Below are 18413 nucleotides of genomic sequence, written 5' to 3' on the forward strand. Positions count from 1 at the left end.
TGCTTTGGGGCAAAAGGGTTTATTTGCGTGGAAGCTGGTGGTGGCGGAGCCGGCCTGTGCAGCTGCTCAGAGCTGGGCTTTCGGTTTATATAATAGCAGAGCTGGTTTGTCCACACGGGTGTTTTCGTGTATGTCTCTGCTCACCGTGCACACCCCGGCGCTGTGCTGCCCCCTCCAGCAGATCAAACCTCCAGCCATGGCATTTTACCTGTCCTGATCCCATCAAAACCCACCCCGAGGTGTTCCCGTTTTGGGAAGCGTCTCCCTCCCAGCTGTTCAGACGGAGTTTCTGTGACCCCTTGTACTCGACGAGCCACTTGTGGTTGTGTTTTGTGTGTGACGGTGGCACAGACGCGTTGGTACCTCAGTGTGCGGAGCTGTGCTGACCAGGGAGCAAACCTGTGGGTTTTTGGGGAGCTTTCCTGTGGTGTGGACCCTCCAAAGCTGGGACCACCCCATGGGTGAAGAAGCAGGTGTGTTGCTCACCAACAGGGAGATGGATGAGGGGAAGAACTGGTTTGGGGAGAAGGGCTGAGTGCGAGTCGCCCTGTGCCGGGGACCCCCGGGCAGGGAGGTGTCAGCCTGGGTTATTCCTGCTGCCCCTGCCCAGCTCTGACACACACACCGAGTCCAAAATTGTAGGAAAACTCTTTTACTTCCTTCCCACCCCCATCCACGACTCCTTCCCGCAGCACAGACGGGGCAGTCGGGATCCTTCACCACGGGAAGGCTTAGCTGAACACTGAGAAACAACCGCTACGGAGGAAAGCAAGACTTACAGCAGAGAAACGTGTTCCCATCAGAACATGTACAGCAGAGCCATGCACACCACACAGAGCACAGCTATAGGTACAGAGGGTGTATGTACAGGGTGGCGCGGCGCGGTGCTGCCGGGGGGACAACCCCTGGGTCACTACAGCCCCGGCTTGGCAGGGAACGGCTCTTGCCTTTAGTAGAGACTAAAGCGCTTTCCCTCGCCCTGCAGAATGTCAACGTGGGAGCAGCTTCCGCGGTCCCTCCTGGCTCATGCCCGGTGCCACCAGCCCTGCAGCACACAGGGATTGTGAGGGGGAGCCCAGGGACCCCCGAGGGGCTGGGACTGACTCGCAGCTGCCACAGAGAAGGGGCAAAACACAGGCTGCAGAGCAGCGCCAGGATAATGAACCCCTTTGCTGGCGTGTCCAGTATATACACATATGTACAATGCCCCCCTCCCCTCCTGGCCGCGCAGTGTGGGGCCGGATGGCTGCAGTGCCCAGGTTTGCATCCCTCATCCCCTTCTGGTTCAGGACATGGCTCCTGGTGGGTTCCCCCCCAGTCTCTGTCCCCTGTCCCAAGTTTCTGCAGTCCGGGTCCTGCTGTGAGCAGGGAGAGGGCTGAAATCTGCCGGAGACCCAAGGCTGGGGGTCCAAGCCTGGCGGGGAAGGGCAGAGCTGTCCTTGGGTTGGGAAGCAGCAGGTCTCGTTTCAGATGTAGTAACGGGAAGGCTGTGTTGGGGTCGGTGCCCTTTGCTTGTGCCCTGCTGGTGATCCTCGCTTTGAGCAGCCCTGGCAGGGTGTGCAAGCGGTGCAGCCCTGGCAGAGGGGACGGACGCTCTTCCCGAGTGGTTTGAAATCTGCTTGTTCACAGCAAGGGCTGAAACATCCCCGGAGATGTGAGCCTGGAGCCCTGCCCTGAAGCAGCAGCACAGATCCTGGATGCGGTGGGAGCTGCTGGGGATCGCCGGGTGCACAACTGCCAGCATTCATGTGGGTCTGGGAGGGAAGGGGCTGCTCCGGGAGCCTCCATCAAAGACAGGGCTCTTGCTGTTGGGATGGAGAGTCACGGAGCCCTCCAGAGACCAGGTGGTGGGGTTCATTAGGAGTAACCATTTTAAAGAAGTCCAAGGCAGCTTTGGTGCTGGTATGAGGAGCTGCAGAGGTGTAGCAGGAAGGCTCCAGGTCCAAACCCAGCCTCTCCCTGCCCATTTGGCTATGGAGCACTGCTGGCTGTCAGCAGTGTGTGAGGTGGGCACTATCAGAGTGTGCCCGGGGTGATTGATGCTCAGCCCAGCCATGGCTCCAGGCTTCGTACCCAAGGGCTGGGGATGCGGGGACAGCGAGGATGCCTCTGCACAGGGGCTGGCAGACCCTTGCAAGGGCTGTGAACACCCCTGGGGACAGCCCCACCATTGGGGACAGCACCATTGTGCACACAGCCCCACAGCAAAGCCACCAGCCCTGCACCGGGTCCGTAAGGGGGAGCTCTGTGGGACATGCGGGTCTCCCCATTGCCTCCCATTTGTGATAAATCTGTTCCTGCTGCTCCAGGCGGGAGCTGTAATTAATCTCGCCTGCCTGGGGACGTTGTGCGTGTGAAGCGGCAGCTGAGCCGCTCCAGCACTCGCAGCATCAGCCTATTCGCTCCGCAATAACCAGAAGAGATTTCTCATTATGCCGCCAGCAGCCCTGCGAGGCTTTTCAGAACAGATCCAATATGAGGTCAAGTTCCCACTAAAATCAAGTGGCTGGGAACGAAAACTTTGTTACTCGCAGCAGCAGCAGCAATGGTGCTGCTGTTTATTAGCCAGCAATGAACCAGCAGAAGGTTTTATCTCGCTGGTTTTACCGCGAACGCTGGGCAGCAGCTGTGGCTCCTCCTGGCACGTTTCGCTCTCCTGCCCGTTCCCCCAGGTGAGCTGCGGCAGAGTGGCCATGGGTGCCCTGGCACCCCCAGAACCTCCTTGTGCCCCTGCCCTGCCGCATCCCACCTTGGTGGCCTTTGGGACGTTGGTGGCAGCCCCCTGCACCCCTCACCCCGTTATCTCCAGCCTAGGAGGGACCCTGGGTGCAAAGTGGGGCAGTGGGGTATTATTTCAGATCACAGCCCCCTTGCACAGCTCCGAGCTGCCAGAAATGTCACTGCCGGGGGGTCTGCCAGGATGGGGTGAGCTGGGCTAATGCGCTGCTGGGCGTGGGTCCCTCCCAGGGCGAGAAAGCTGGGCTCTCCGTATTTTCAACATTAAATCAGTGCAGGGAGGAGATGCTCCCGGCCGGGGGCTCCCGTGGTGCGTGGCTGGGAACAGGCATCTCCCTCATCCCCGGCTGGGACTCTGGTGATGGGGCTGGCACGGGCAGGACCGGGGCGCAGCTGAACACCAGCAGGTCTGGGTCTGGCCCCACTGCAGGGGTGCGACCACCAGCTCCCACCCCGGGCAGGGGGCTCAATGCCCCCTCCCCATGCCCTCCCCTGCTTCCCGCACAAATAACTGCTCCACTGCCCACCAAATCTGAAAGACCCAAAGCCCCGCTGGTGTGTCGCTGCAGCCGTGACACTGAAGTGACAGTGACACTGGAGCCTTATCCTACCAGAGGGCTCCAGCTACACCCAGCCTGGCCACCACCAACCGATATGTCACTGTGGTGTGACACACGCCTTGTGTTTTAATTCCTGCAGCATCAGCAGGGCAGCCTGCGCTGTCTCAGAGCCCGGATTCGGCTTTACTTAACAAAGCCTGGGCAGGGATGTGCTTGGTGAGCAGCTGCCTGCACAGGCAGTGAGGGGACAGGGGGACAGGCAAGGAGGGGACAGGCGCTGAGCCCTCTGCGTGGCTCCGCGTTCTGCAGAGGAGCAGTAAATGGTTAAATGCAAATAAATGCTGATAAGCCCTGCTCTGCCCTGCAGAGAGCCCGGAGCCCTGCGCTGGGACCCCGTGTCCCGCAGAGCTGTGCAGGGGGGCAGAGCTGTGCTGGGGGGCAGGTGTTGTGCCTGGCACTGGGCTGTTTTTGGGGGGCAGGTGGGGGTGGCACAGCTGGTGTGTGGGACTCCCCGGGCAGGGACTCGCTGGGCAGAGCCGTGGGGAAACTTCTCCCAGAGCTGGTGCTCTCCGAGCATCGTGAGGGGGATACACAGCTCAGCAAGGCAACACCCCAAAGCCGGCGGCACCCCAAAGCAGGCAGCACCTCGTGGGTGACACTCAGCCTCATCAGGAGTGCCAGGTGAAGGCTCCATGGCAATGGGGCCACCGGGGTGGGATGGGAAGGGGAGGGCGAGTGAGCGTGGGTGGTTTTCTCCACCTAAACCGCTGTGTTCCTGTGGCTCGGCTCTGGAGCCAGAGCCTGTGAACAGAGCCTGGCACAGAAACTGCTCCCGTGGGGAGGGATGAGGGGACATGTTGCCCTGTCCCTCCTCACGGGTTGCTGCTGGAAGCCGCGTTGGCCGCTCTGCCCATTCCGTTCGGCTCAGACAGGGGTTGTGGCCAAGTCCGCGGCAGCCCCCACCTCCCGTCCCCCACACTCTCCATCACCCTTTCCTCCGGCGGGACTTGCCTGGCCGGTGCAGGGCAGTGCCAGCGGTCGATGCTCACTCACCGTGGCAGCCCCGCGATCCTCAGAGCCACAGCAGGACAGGTCCACATCTCCCTGGGTGTGGGAGCCATCGGCAGCAGGATGCTGGGCTGCTCCAAATCCCCCGTGTTTTGCTGCGGTTTAATGCTTCCAAGGATCTCCCAGCAGGGACTGACACCGGCGATCGTGCCGTGGCTGCTCAGAGCCGCGGTCACAGCCGCAGGTGCAGCCCAGGATCGATTGTGAGCGGATGCGGGCGGCGGGAGGGGCAGCGGCTACCGGGGACAAAAAAGGGGGAAAATCCTCCATCCAAGGAGCAAACCCACGGGCAGGTGACGTCAGGGCGGGGGGAGGGAAGGGAAGGGGCTCCCTAGCAGCGGGAGCCGCAGGGCTGGAGGAAGCAGGTGCAGCGTGGTGGGACCAGAGGAGCTGCTTCCCGGGGGGCAGCTGCCCCTGGCCGGGTCCTGCTGTGTCCCCTGGGCAGGGCGGCTGTGCGAATGGTGCAGTCAAACAGCAGCACGGAGCCTTCAGGGGCGGCGATGGAGTAATTTGCAAAATGCAATCCCAAATATCCTTGTCTCCGCAGGGACGGTGACTGCGGGAGCACGCTTGGGCTCTCCGGGAGCTCCCACCAGGGCTTTGCTATAAGGTGGTGCATGTCCGTGGTGACACACGTGTTGGCACACAACCGTGGCCTCGGCTCCTCCCGAGGTCACCCCGCTCTCTGTGTGTCCACGTGCCAGCCCCCGTTCTGCGGCAGAGCACCCCAAGCCAACCAGCCCCAGGGTCACCCCGGGGAAGCCAGCGGGGCCGCCCCAGCGATGGCTGTGGCCCACAGTGGCACTTTGGTGTTGAAATGCGCTGCGTTGCTACAAGTTGTCTTTGTTTTCCTGGCAAGGCAGCACCTCCTGATCCGTATCCTTCTCAGCATGTGAGAGACAACCTGCCAGCAGCTCAGGAGGAGCCCACCCGAGGACCCTCCGCCCATCCGTCTGCGCACCCGCGTCCCCTAAGCTGGCACCTCTGCCCCGACTCCGTACGTGCCACTGCCAGCTGGGAGCAAGCGGGGAGAGGAGAGCGAAGGACGGACAACCCCGCTGTCCTCTCAGATGCTCGTCTGCAGGTCACCATTGAGCAGGGTCCTCTGGGTTTCTGTGGTCTCGTTGAGCCTGGATTTGTCCTGCTTGCTGTCGCTCCGGTCCGCCTCGTCCATGCCGCTGACCTTCACCAGGCAGAGCACGTTCTGAAAGCTCTTCTTGAAGTTGTCAGACAAGAAGGCGTAAAGGATGGGGTTGGCGCAGCTGTTGGCGTAACTGAGGACCACCACAAAGTCGAACATGCCCTTGAGGACAGGCGTGGGCACGATCAGGATGGAGACTGAGGAGACGTTAAAGATGTAGAAAGGGAGCCAGCAGAAGATGAAGACAGCGACCACGATGGAGACCATCCTGGTGACTTTCTTCTCAGACTTTTTCCTCTTGGAGGAGCCCACTCTGATGCCCGAGGACTTGACTTTGATAATGATGAACAAGTAGCAAAGGCAGATAATGGTGAGAGGCACCAGGAAGCCCAGGATGAAGGCGTAGATGATGAAGCCTGTGTACCAGGCACCCGACTCTCCCGGCCAGATGATGGTGCAGCTACTCCTGCCGTGATTATGCTGCACCCCAGCATAAATCATGATGGGCATGATCACCAACAGGGAGACGCCCCACACGGCCACATTGATCATTTTGGCTGTCCTGGGCCGCCTCCACTTGGCAGATTTAATGGGATGGACAACAGCCAGGTACCGGTCAACGCTCATAACCGTCAAACAGAAGATACTGGTGAACTGGTTGATCCCATCCACCGTCATGACAATTCTGCAGATGGCTTTGCCAAAGGGCCAGTGTACCAGGGCGACCTGCATGGCCAGGAAGGGCAGACCGAGCATGAACAGCTCATCTGCGATGGCCAGGTTGAGGATGTAGATGTTGGTGATGGTCTTCATCTTGGCATAACGAAGGATGACGTATATGACCAGCGTGTTGCCGCACAGCCCTATGATACACACCACGAAGTAGATGAAGGTGAGGATGGCGTTGCTGGTCAGGTCGAAGTGGTGGCCTGTGGCGTTCTGTGACGCATTGGTGGGCGCCTCCACGGAGAAGTTGTCGAAGGGGGAAGCCGGGGAGAACCAGAACGCGGTGGCATTGGGCAGCTCATATTCCAGCTCCATGGCTCTGCTGGTCCGTGCTTGTTCAGGGGAACCCAGATGTCATCTTCCCTTGCTCTAGGGATAGAGGAGAAGATTCTAGAAATTGGAGAATAAGTAGAAATGAAGGGATTCCTGGGGAGGATTTGCCCATCCTGCTGCCAAGCTCCATGGGAGAGATGGTCCCTGAAGGGTCCCACCCCAGCCACCAGCCCCGCTGTCCCCCGGAGCCCCGGCGGTGCCGAGTGGTGCCCCGGGCACAGCGCAGCTCCTCCTGCCTCCAGCGGCACCGCGCTCCGGACTCCGAGACACAACCGGTGAGTCCCCGCTGGGCGCGATGATGCCCGGAGCACCGAGCGCACGGGAAAACCTTCCCTTCGCCTTGCCCGTCCCCGGGCTGCCAGCCCCGGCCCTCCCGGCCACCCCCGAGCCGGGACGGGCACCCCGAGCGGGGACGGCTCCCGCGGGCGATGCGTTCGGGGCGGGGAGCGGCCGCCCCCCCGGTCCCATCCGGCCGCTCCCGCCGGTGCTGCCCCGGGCGCGGCCCCGCCGCTCACCTGCTCCCGGCGCGGCGTGGGGGGCTCCGGCAGCGCCCGCCGCTCCGCTCCGTTCCCCGCTCCGCGCACCCGCCGATCCCGGCTCCGCCGCCGGACCCAGCGCACCGGCTGCGCCCCGCCCCGCGCGGGGCGGCTCTGCGGGGCGGGGACAACGGGGACAGGGCTGCCCACCCGGCTCTGCGCTCCCCTGCCCACCCTGCCTGCTCTGCCGACCCTGCCCGCGCTGCGCACCCTGCTCTGCCCGTCCCCCGCCAGCCAAGCGGGCACCGGTGCTGCCCCCGCGGTCCGGCCGGCCCTGCGGCCCCCGGCTTTGTGCCCGGGATCGGAGCCTCTCCTGCTGTGGGCGCATGGGGAAGGGTGTCCAAATCCAGGGGGTCCCAGGGGCATGTGCTGGGTGCTGTGCAGCAGGCAGCGTGGGTGCAGGAACCCTGGTTGCCCCCTGGGCACGGTGGGACCTGCTCAGTTCCAAGGGGCCCCCAGCAGGACAGATGTCCCAGGGCCTCAGGACCTTGCCCCTCCTCGCAGGACCTTGGCCTCCCTGCCCGGCTCCTGCTGCAGACGCTGGTTCTCCACATTTTGATTCCAGTGATGGTGCAAAGGGCTCAGCTTCTCCTGATGTCTCCAGGGCCACCGTGGAGGGGAAGGATGGGGCAGGGTGGTGACAGCGTGATGGTCACGCTGTGACCCCAGCTGGAGACCCCCAGGAGTTGTCTGAGGGTCCTGGTTTCTCCTGGGAAACTGGGAATACCTTGGTCCCAGGATGTGGCACCTCACCACCAAAGGGAAGGTGAAGCAGGTCCTAGCTGACTTGGTACAGCCTGGAGGAGCTGGGACGGTGACACAGTGATTGCTCACAGCTTTGGGGTCTCTGGGGACTCACACAACGTGGGTGCTTCTGCTGCAGCCTCTCCCTCCGCAGTTACCCAGTAACGATAACTGGAGGAGGAAGACCAAAAAAGAGAGGTTTGGGGGAGATAACCTCTGCTCTGGTTTGTTTGAGATCTTGAAAGCAATTAAATAATAGCTATTCCTTGCCCACCCCTCCTTTCCATCACTTATCAACCAGACAATAGAAAGCAGGAAATTAAGAGTGACTTGGAACAAAGAGCCCTGAGCAAAGCTGCTGATTGCGGCAAGAGGGTCTGCGAGGTTCTCATTTGCACTTTGCCATCCACTTCCCAAGGTGGATCTGAAGACACGGGGTCCTGGAGCAGGAGCGAGAATCATTGTCAGCCTCAGAAATCTTTAGGAAGCTGAAGAAGCTGCTTCTTGTATAGGTGGTGTGGAATGTGATCTCACAGTGAGGGTGTGTGAGGAGGGAGGCTGAGGACGGTTTGGCGGATGGGGACGGGGTCTCTGCGGGGAGCTGGGGTTGGGACGTCCCGTTCAGTGGCACCCGTGCAAACGCTGAGAGCAACTCCCTGGGATGCTGCTCCGGGCAGGGTATGGAGGGGCTGCTCTGAGCTATGTCCAGCCTGCAAGGAGTGCAGCAGCTGCGGAACCGGGAAGCGCGCTTGAGCCTTTTGAAGAGTTTCTTTTATTTTGCTTAGATTTGGGGTTGTATTATAGCCTAGCGCAGGGTCTGATCTGTACCTCTGGGTGGTCCCTGGTTTGGAGAGACATTGTTTTACCCCAGCAGCTGTTTTGGTGCTGGCAGATAAACTCGTCTTTGTCCTTTAGCCTGGGAAGCATTCACTCTACAGAAAAACAATTTACTGATGGGGCTGGATACAGGAGAAATGCACGGCCTCTTCCCACACGGCTTCTACAGCCGATATAACCCAGGGGAGAGGGGCATGGGGATTACATGACCACAAAGCTGTTTTTAAAGTCCTTTCAATTTTCCTGCCATCCCTTCCCAGCTGTTCTGCAAGACTCCCCATGGAAAACAGCGTTCGACCCCTGTCCTGGAAACGAGTGTTGTAAGGAGCCGGGGCTTTGGTTGCCAACGGAGGGTTAGGGTGAGCCGGCCTTTCTCCCCAATATGTGGAGGGAAGGCAGTGAGATCTGTGGCATTTTGCAGAGATCAAGCTGGCTGTGCTGGACTGGTGGGGAACTGGAGGGACTGGGAGGCAGCTGCTGTTCCCCAGCAGTCAGGAGGGGAAGGATTTGCTCCCATGCACAGCTTGTTCTGCTTGCCTGCAGCTGCCCCACGCTGCTAGGGGAGAGATGAGGGTGCGTAGGGATCACCACCCACTTTTGGGTCCCATGCGGGTGCCACGGAGTCCCCACGCACACCCGGCTTGTCTCAGCCCTGCCTGTTGCTGTCCCCAGGAGTGCCCACAGCCCTTCTGCGGGTCTCTGCTGTTCCCTCTCCCACGGGTGCTTTGGGTGTCCCTGCCTTTCCCTTTCCCTCCCCATCTCCAGCCCCACAGCCACAAGTGGCTTCGGTGGCTCTGCTGGCGCCGGGCCGGAGGCTGCCTGGCTCAGTGACAGGGATGCCTGGGATGGGGGAGGCTTTGCTTTCTGCTCATTAGCCAGACAAACCGGCCGGGACCACCTCCCCGCAGCCCCCAGGCAGGGCAGACAGGGCAGGACCCACCTGGCTGCTGCCGGCGATGTGATCTAATCGGCAGCGATGATGGATGGGGAGGGAGAGGCGCTGGCACCCCCACCTGCGGCCAGGACAGGCAGCAGCACCCCCACAGCATCCCCACCCCATGGGATGCAGGTTCTCTGGCGGGTCGGGGGCCCTCCAGGGGTCCTGCACCCCCCACACGCAGCTCCTTCCCCGGGGCTGCCTCCTGCTCCACCAGACCTCCCCGCATATGGCTCCTTCCACTCCCACCTCTCCCATTCTCTCCCTGCCATTATTTGCCTCCGTAATTAGTGTATTGATCTCTGCCGAGGGTACCAGGACTGGGCTGTGGTGAAAGCTGCCGCACACATTCCCCAGGAATCATATTGCTAAACCCCTGGTGCTAATGAGCCTTTGGCAACCATGGCCTGAGATCTCTGCTCCTGCTCGTGCCCGTGCCTGCTGTGCCTGGCTTGTTGGAGGGTCACGCACGTTAAATCGGGATTTAACAGTGCTCTGCGTTTGGCAGTCAGGCTTCTGCACCAGCTGGAGATGTCGGGGTTGGTTACAGCACGTGCTGATCGCTGGTACCCACGTCCCCTCCTGCTCAAAGCAGCTGTAGGTTGGAGCTCGGTGTCGGAGGGACTCTCTACTCCCCCAGCCTCGCAACGCAGCCATCGTGTCTCTCACGATGATCCTAAAGCCAGCAGAGAAGCATAAAGCTGTCACTTTGTGCCCTGTGACTAATAGGTGCCATTAGCTGGCGGGATGGAGATGGCGCGACCCTGCCTGGCGCTGCCCCTGTGCCCTGTCCCCAGGACACCTCTGGCTGGCCGTCTTCTGTCCCTCGGCTGGGCAGCCGCCCTGGTGCGGGTCCAGCCCGGCTCCATCCACTGTCCCGGTTTGACACAAATGGCTTTGCACTGGGAACGCGCCCGACCACAAGCCCAGCCCGTGCAAAGGGGACGCAGGGCGGGAGCAGAGGGACAATGTCTGGGACATCTCCAAACCTGCCCTAGCCCGCAGTGCCCCGGGACATGGCTCTGCTGGGATGTGTCCTTCTGCACCTTCTGTCACAGATACCCCAGACATTGCTGAAGGGTTTTATTGCATAAAAAACAAGGGGTTTAGGTCCTGTTTGCCCCAGGGCTCCCCAGAACCAGGACTGCAGTGCTGCCCTTTGCAGTATCTCATGCACGTTAATGAGAGAGATTGCACAAGAATTTGAGCTGCTTTTGTTCAAAATGCATTTGAGGGACTCCAGGCAGGGCGCTGGGGCTGAGCTGTGGAGGACAAGCGGTTGGTGCGGGGGCAGCCCTGTGATCCTGGGGAAGGTGACATGGGAATGTCCCTGCAGGCAGAAATGACACCGGGGAAGGGGGACGTGAGCTGATTTTGCTGATGCTTCTGCACGGAGCCTCCCTGCCGTCACGACTGTCCCCATCGCCTAGCACTGCCCACACGTCCCCAGGCAGGGATGTTGCTGCCAGCCGCCCCCAGCCCGTGGCAGCGTGCGGGGCTCCCGTGTCAGCCGTGTCCCCAAGGGCCAGCCCCGCTGTCTCGCCAGCTGTCCCCAGCCCTGCCAGCGTCTCTGTCACTGCTGGCCGGGGAACCCCGGGGCGGCGGGGGAAGCTCTGTTTGCTCTGTCCCCATGTCCCTCCCAGCTGGCACCTCCTGCTGCATCTGCCTGGTTACGAGAGCTAATGAAGGATGGAGGCAATTACAGGGGGGAGATTGATTAAATCCTAAATCAGGGGAGGTTTCAAACGGCCTTGACCTTTCCCAGCTGTGGCAGGGGAGGCTGATCAAAGGCTGTTAAGAGATAAACACCCTAACAAAGAGGGGTTGTGCTGCAGAAGAGCTGGATATGTCCTTCTGCCACCCGCTGTGCCTTCTGGCGTGACACGGGCAGGAGGCACCAGCGGGAACCGGGTCTAATTTGGCTCCTGCTGCCCCGTGTGAGTCCCTGTCCCTCTCCCTCCTGCCATCGCTGTTGGCTTGGCCACCATGTGCCCCATGGTGATGCCTTGAGGGGACACCAATGGGTGGGAGAGGACATGGTGGTGCCCGATGTGCCTCCAAAAGCTGTGGGGACAGATGCCAGCAGTGACGGGTGGAGGGTTGTTTCCAGCAGGCTGCCATGTGCCGGTCATTAAGGCACAGCCTCTGGTTGCTAATGAGCACGGCTGATTGCGCTGCACGGGCACAGCTCACCATGTGTCGGGCCGTGCTCACGAGCTGCTGGGTGGCAGGAAGGGACACTCCCACGGCACCCCAAGACCAGGAGGTGCCTCTATGCAGCCCAGCGGGGGTGGCAGTGGCAGTGGCAGTGACAGCGACAGCTCCGCGCCCGCCCGCACCGCTCTCCCGCCGCCTCGCCAGCCCGAAACGCAGAACCGCGGGCGGCCCGCCCCCGCCGCGCTCCCATTGGCGGCGGTCGCGGGGGTGGGCGGGGCGACGGCGGCGACACGTGTGCGGGCACCAGGAAGTGGCGGCGGGCGCGCCGGGCGGTGAGTGGGGACTGGCCGGGGGTCGCGGGGTCTTGGGGGGAAGGAGCTCCGGGACCAGCCTGGGACCCGTAGAGCTCCGGGACGCCCGCCGTGGTGTTTTGGGGGGCCTGGTGGGTTGTTGCGGTCCCGCTCTGGAGCAGGGGGAGCCGGGAACGTGCGGGCTGTGGTAGGGGGGTCTCCCTGTCCCCGGGCCCGGGCAACCGGGGGGGGTCCTGACCCGGGCACCCACCCCGCAGGGTTTGGCGGTGGCCCAGAGGCAGGGCTGGGGGCCCGGGAAAACCACGGTGGGTGTAATTCTTATAAATTTATATATACATGTACAAATACATGTGTGTTTCTTATATGTTTGTGTATAAATGTACGATGCATGTATGCTCCTTTTATATTTATACACAAATGTACAAAAGCATGTGTATTTTTATATGTCTACATGTAAATATATAAACATGTGTGCATTTTTATATATTTACGTGTCTGTATTTACACCCACGTGTGTGTTTTCTCAGCCCCCCGGGGCTCAGATAACCCCCTGCTCCCCCGCAGCCCCGAACCCTGGCTTGGGGGCCCATCCCTGGGACTTGTTCCCCTTTCTGCTTCGTCCCGGGGGCTCAGCGACACAGGGACCCGGGTGCTGCGAGGGCGTTCGCCTTCAGCGCGAATAAAATGGGTTTTTGGCACAAAAAGAAGTGCCACTCGGAAGTGGGACGTGATGCACGTGCCTGGGAAGCGCCCGGGGATGTGGGACGAGGCGCCTGCTCACTCAGGGGGCTCAGTGCTGGTTCTTGGTGTTCCTCTGCTTTCCCCCAGGTTAACTGGGGGTTGTGCGCTGGGTGGGATGTGGTGGATCCTCGCTCCCTCCTGCTCCTCTGAGCTCGGATTAAATTGCAAAGCCTTAGGGGGAACAGGCGTTGCAGGGAGGGTGGTTAAACTCACCCCATCCCCTTTGGCGAGGAGGGGTTTGGGCTGCACTCCCCTCTGAACCAGGGAGGAATTTGGGGGTGAATCCTTGTTTTTAACCACCTGGTCTCTCCCAGGTCAGCATGATCCCGGGACACGGGCCGGTGACGCAGGCGGTGCTGGGAACCCTCCTCACCTGGGGGCTGACGGCGGCGGGCTCGGCGCTGGTCTTCGTGTTTTCCAGCGGGCAGGTGGGTGTTGGGAGCGTGTCCTTGGTCCCCAGGAGGCAAATGGGGTCCGGGACAGGGGCTGCGCTGTGCCCGTGGGTGGGTTTGGTCTTGACGTTGACCCTGGGGGGTCCTGGGGCAGGAGGAGGAAAAATCCAGCTCATTTCTCTCCCGTGTGTCAGCGCAGAAGAGGAGGAGAAAATCAAATTCCTGGCCGTGGGCTGCGGTATGTGCTGTAGCAGATGGGGCAGGGTACAGGCAAGGCCTGTGTCTGGAACAGCAGCTTCTCTGCCCGTAACCTGGTTTTGCTGCCGTGTCCCCGGTGCAGGATTTGGGTCAGACTGTGCTCGGAACAAGCAACGTGCTGATCTTTAAGTCATCTTGTATTCCAAAATTAGAGGCCCCTTTTGCTGTTGTTGTTCAGAATTGCCCAGATGAATTTATTATTTATGCCTCTCTCTTGTGATGATTTATTCAGGAGTTTGTTGCAAAGTCAGATTTCCTTTGCAGGAACGCGTTAGTTTTCTTCCTGGGGGAGGGCGATGTGCTAAAGGAGAACGGCGCTGGGGGTGCAGCGGGCAGGAGCGTGCTGATTTTGGGGAGGTCACGGCTTTGTTTGCAGCAGCCCGTTGGTAGAGGAGTCAGAATCCTCAAGGGGAGGAAGCGCAGGGCAGCGTGTGTCTTTGGGCAGGAAACTCTGGTTTACATTTCTGTGTCCTCGGAGCGTTTTGGCGCGGGCAGTGGAGCTGCCAGGCCCTGCTCCGGGTGGCACCAGCGGTTGACACGTTGGGCGGGAGCCAGGACCGACTGTAGGCTCTGGGTGCTGGTGGGTGCCGTCACCCCAGGGCGGTGGGCTCGGCTTTCCTCGAAGCACAGAACTCACTTAGGTTGCAGGAATGGGGAGAAGAAGGTGGTGCCAGCATGGCAGCCGCTTCCCCCTGGTGTGGTTTGTGGTGTGGCCTCTGCCGGGGGTAACCGGGGCGTTTTGTGTTTGTTTTTTTGCAGAGGCGCATCCTGGATGGGAGCTTGGGCTTCGCCGCGGGGGTAAGTACAGCATCCTGCTGCTCGTCTCTGCCTGCGTCCTCCTGTCGGCACCTCCGCGCCCCACCGCGCTTCGTTTGCCTGCCTGCTCGCATTACGTTTCTTGGATAATTGCCCGAGGCGCAGGTGGGGCAGGGAAGAGCCTGGCTTGGCGCTGCTCGTGTCTCGGTGCCTGTTCGGGGAGGGTGGAGGTGGCACGAGGTGGGTCATGCTGGACTTGGTTCTCCTGAGTTAAACTCTTCCCATTTCCTTTGGTTTCCAAACCCTCCTCCCAGAGCAGTGGGGTGATGAGATGGGCAGGAGAGCCCTTGGTCTGCGGGTTCACGTGCACAGCTTGGCTCGCTTTGTCGCTCTCCTGCATTAAGGAGCTCTACACTAAGGTGCACACAAAATGTGGCCTTTTTTGTGGTTTTCTCGAAGGAGGACGTGAAACTGTGCGGCTTGCAATTGTCTTAGGGCTTGTGGATGTTGCTCTGCTGCTGTTGGGGTGGTGGGGGGCCTGTGGGGGCTCATTCAGATGTCTGAAATCATGGTTGTTTGCCTTCGGGTGCTGTTGTGTGCCCAGGGGATGTGCCCGGGGTGGCAGCTCATCTTGCGCGGGTGGTGGTGGGTACAGAGGTCTCTGCCTGGTCCCGGTCACTGTGTCCCGGCCGTGCGGCTGATCCGGTGGTGTGGGCAGTACTGCCGGGTTTTGGGGTGCCCTGTCCTGCAATGCGGGTGACCTGTGCCATGGTGACACCGCTTGTGCCCAGGCTGTGCGCAGAGGGGGGCTCCGTCCTCCCTGTGCCCCCCAGACACGCAGCGCCGCTGAGCACCCCGCGATGTGTTTGTGGCTCTGGAAATCACAGGTTTTCTGCCGTCCCAACGCCTGCAGCAAACCCAGCGGCACCAGGCGCGGTGGGCGAGGAGAAGCGCTGCACAGCCGGGTTTGCTCCCCAGCAAGCTTTCCTGGAACGCGCCCGACACCTAACGATGTGAATAATTGAACTGGTCTGTTGTAGGAGGTTCTTGGGCTATCATTTATAAATGAATCTGTGGCGTTAGGAGCGGCCTGTTCTGGAGCTTTCCTCTGCGCTCTGGTTTCGGAGCCGTTTTTCTCTGGCAGACACACCCTGGTCCCCGCGAGCCAAGCGGAGCCGCTTTGGTGGTGTTGGGGTGATGCTGCTGGGACAGCTGGGCTGGGCTGTCCCCTGTGTCCCCGTCCCCCGGCTGGGGAGGCACTGGGGGTGTTTGCCATGGCCGGTGCTGCCCTAACACAGCGCGGTGGCGTCTGTGCCACCGTGTCACCCTGCCAGCAGCACTGAGTCACCCTGCGCGCAGAGGTGTGGCTGGGCTGGGGAAGCTCGAGTCCTGCAAACATTTGCTTTTCCCCCAGCCTCTTTCAATTCGCGGCGCTCGGGGCACAAAAGGGGAATATTTTTTCCTGCTGTATCCGGAGGGAACCGTCGGTGGGGAACCCACGGTGACAGGTCCCGCTGGTGGAAGGTGCTGCCACATAAACCACCCATGAGCTGCAGTTTGTGGAGGTTTCTAGGCCGAGTTTATGGGCCTGAGCTGCTGCAGGTGCTGTTTGGGCTGAGCTGCCTGTGTCACCCGGGGTCACCACAGCCGGCTCTTTTGGAGGAAGGTGCCAGAGATCTCCAGGTGACGGTGCCACCGGTGCTGCTGGGGCCACTGGGCAGGATGTGGAGCAGCCGGTTTGGAAGCCTATTTGTGCCGTTTTCTCTCTTTTCCTCCCTGTAAGAAGTGTTTCTTTAGGCAGCAACGTTGCTCTGATCGCAGACGGCTTCTCTTGCTCCGAGGGGTGTCTGTTCATAACACATCTTTGCTGTAGATCTCTCGCAGATACGGATGGGCTGTTTCTCCAAGCAGTGGGATAGAGGCAGAACTGAACTTCCACGTTATCTCTGCTCTGAAATCTGGGCTGCTGGGTTTAATTAAACTTCCCTTGGTGCTTAGTCAGAACCAGCAAAGCTTGTCCTGTGCTTTCAGAGCCAGGCGTTGCTTCTGATCTCGCTGTTTGGGTGCTTGGCTCCGGGTCCCTGATGGTCATCGGGGTTCCAGGGAGCGTGCAGGGTGCTCTCCGAGACCAGGACCACTGGGAAATGGTGTAACGGAGGGTTCTCTCTCCTGTTGGGAATGACTTACCTGCTCATCTTCTGGGAGCTTGCAAAGCCAAATAAAACCAGAAGTGATTAAAAGAACTTCTGTACCACTGCCAAGCCAGGAGGACACGGGACAGGGATGTCCAGTGACCCTGAGGAGGATGGTCCGGGATTCAGAGCGTTAATTTGGGATCCAGAAAGCGACGCTCAGCGCTGCCTTCACCGTGGATGCTGTGTCTGGCCTGGGGAGCCGGTGTGAGCCTGGGCACACGGTCCCGGCTGGGATGTGCTGGGAGCATCCCGGCTGCAGGGCAGAACCCGCTTTTGGCACGGGTGATGGCACGAGTGTCCCCTGCGGCGAAGGGGACCCGCACGGCCGCAGGGGACGAGGGAGCTCGGCTGCTTCCAGCCCGGCGCCTCCGCTTGGGTGTCCGAGCATTTAGCTTCTCCCTGCCTCAGTTCCCTCTCTGGAAATCACAGATAATAGAGGGTTTTGTAGGAGAAAGCCTCCGAGGTGATGTGTTTCCATGGAGACAAGGCTTTGCTTGCTTGGGCATCTGATGTGGAATTCTGGCTTTTCTCTTAAGTCTTGATATTCTTAAGTAAGGCCTTTTTTTCAGATGTTCTCTGCTATCTCGGTGTTATCCTGGAGGTGCTGTGCTCAGACATCAAACACCACGTAAGCCCGGGCGGCCTCGCAGGGCTGTTCCTCTTACTGGGTCGCAGTTTGATTTCTTCTTCTGTCCCAGGTGAAGCAGAAAATCATAAAGACCCTCTTTAAACTGCACCAGGTGCATCTAATATTGAATATTCCCTTTCAGTGCTGCTTTAAACAGCATCAGTAATTCACACGGGTCTAACGAGCCTGGTTCGGGCTGTCGGAGCCTTGATGAAGTCAGGCTGAAAAGTTTGGCAGGGAAGGTGTCCCACCAGTCTCTCGCTGTCCCCTCCTGTCCCCGTGCTGCCGAGGGGATGTCCTTGGCTCGTAAGCGGTTGGGTTTTCAGGTTCACATGCCGTTCAAGCGCCGTTTCCCCCATCCTGCCGTTCTCATCCCGGTGATCGCTCAGCAGCGCGACCGGATGCCGCTGTTGCAGCGGGTGAGACGAGTGGGTTTTAATCGTAACCCAGATGTGGATGCTCCCTGTGCCAGGGCTCTTCTGCTGTCCCTGGGCTCCAGCTGTGGTTGGGATGAAGGTCACTGTCCTGTTTATTCAGTATTTGCAGAATAAAAGCTCCTGCGTGGCTTTTCCATCGGCGTGAGGACGCAGACCTGGATTCAGGCATTTTCCATGGCACGAGACACTCGGGTTTGAGCTGGGCTTTGTCCCGGTTGTGCTGATGGATCCCAGGGAAGGTATTTTGCTCCCCACAACCTGGGGATGCTTTAGACCTGCAGTTGCCTTCAGTGCGATGGTTCCTCCCCCAGCTTGTTTTCTGGAGAGCTGCTGGATTTACGGTGTTGTTGGATCTTGGCTCCGGAGCACGAAGTCTCTTTGCAGAAGCATTGAAACCCGGTTTGGCAGGAGCCGCGTGTGGCGGTGCCAGCGAGCCGGGGTCCCCGCTCCCAGCCGGGCTGGCGCTTTGTGCAGAAAATCCTACCCAAGGGGCTTCGTGTTTTTCGGAGAGCCCAGGCAGATGTTTTCTCTTTCATTCTCTTCTATTGTCACCAGCCTGCCCGCTGACACTGCTGGGGTTTGAGTTCCTGTCCCTGGCTGGATGACTATTTTAATTTTTCATAATTGTTTTGTTATTTAAATCAGGTCACTGGCAGAAATCCTCACCCTTTTCTTAGTCCATGAGCGTCCCCTGACCAGGGATGCTGCTGCACCGGGGGCTCTGATGCTGAACAGGGCGGGTGAGAAGTAGAAGCCTTGAGCCGGACCTTGGCTGCACCCAGGCAAGCCCTCATGGTTAAACCCACGTCGCTAAACCCAGGCCTGAGCTCAGAGCTGGGCTGAGGGGACCTGGGGGTGGCTGGTGCAGCGGTGACTCTCGGCTCCCACACCGAGTAGGTTCTCTGCATACAAGGTATAGG

The 18413-nt window shown here is 60.2% G+C and overlaps 3 protein-coding genes across 6 annotated transcripts in view; 1 reads left to right on the top strand and 2 right to left on the bottom strand.

Annotated features, from left to right (window-relative positions):
* Nucleotides 1-18413, bottom strand: part of RPL38 (ribosomal protein L38) — a 182851-nt gene that overhangs the window by 123641 nt on the left and 40797 nt on the right. The window lies entirely within an intron of this gene.
* SSTR2 (somatostatin receptor 2) lies at nt 637-7194 on the bottom strand. Of its 2 annotated transcripts, none has more exons than XM_065852747.2 (2): nt 7080-7194; nt 637-6600 (listed from the first exon to the last, which is right to left on the bottom strand). In XM_065852747.2, the coding sequence occupies exon 2, from the start codon at nt 6544-6546 to the stop codon at nt 5431-5433; it is 1116 nt and encodes a 371-aa protein (XP_065708819.1). In that variant the 5' UTR covers nt 6547-6600; nt 7080-7194; the 3' UTR covers nt 637-5430. The 2 variants fall into 2 exon arrangements, with proteins under 2 accessions (XP_065708819.1, XP_065708820.1); XM_065852748.2 differs by having other exon boundaries at nt 637-6621.
* SLC39A11 (solute carrier family 39 member 11) overlaps nt 6677-18413 on the top strand; it is an 82445-nt gene continuing 70708 nt past the window's right edge. Inside the window, exons 1-3 of one of the 3 annotated variants that reach the window (XM_071816636.1) lie at nt 6677-6839; nt 13142-13255; nt 14237-14275. In XM_071816636.1, coding sequence (XP_071672737.1) covers nt 6693-6839; nt 13142-13255; nt 14237-14275 — 300 coding nt within the window. In that variant the 5' untranslated portion in view covers nt 6677-6692. Of the gene's footprint in view, nt 6840-12056; nt 12108-12197; nt 12218-13141; nt 13256-14236; nt 14276-18413 lie in introns of those variants that run through there. The other 2 variants (XM_065852377.2, XM_065852378.2) reach the window with 2 other exon arrangements.

This window comes from Patagioenas fasciata, chromosome 18 (genome assembly GCF_037038585.1).
Source record: "Patagioenas fasciata isolate bPatFas1 chromosome 18, bPatFas1.hap1, whole genome shotgun sequence".
Lineage (NCBI taxonomy): Eukaryota > Metazoa > Chordata > Aves > Columbiformes > Columbidae > Patagioenas > Patagioenas fasciata.

Excerpts from the sequence above, each read along its gene's own strand:
- SSTR2 (XM_065852747.2), bottom strand. The coding sequence starts at position 6,546 with ATGGAGCTGGAATATGAGCTGCCCAATGCCACCGCGTTCTGGTTCTCC.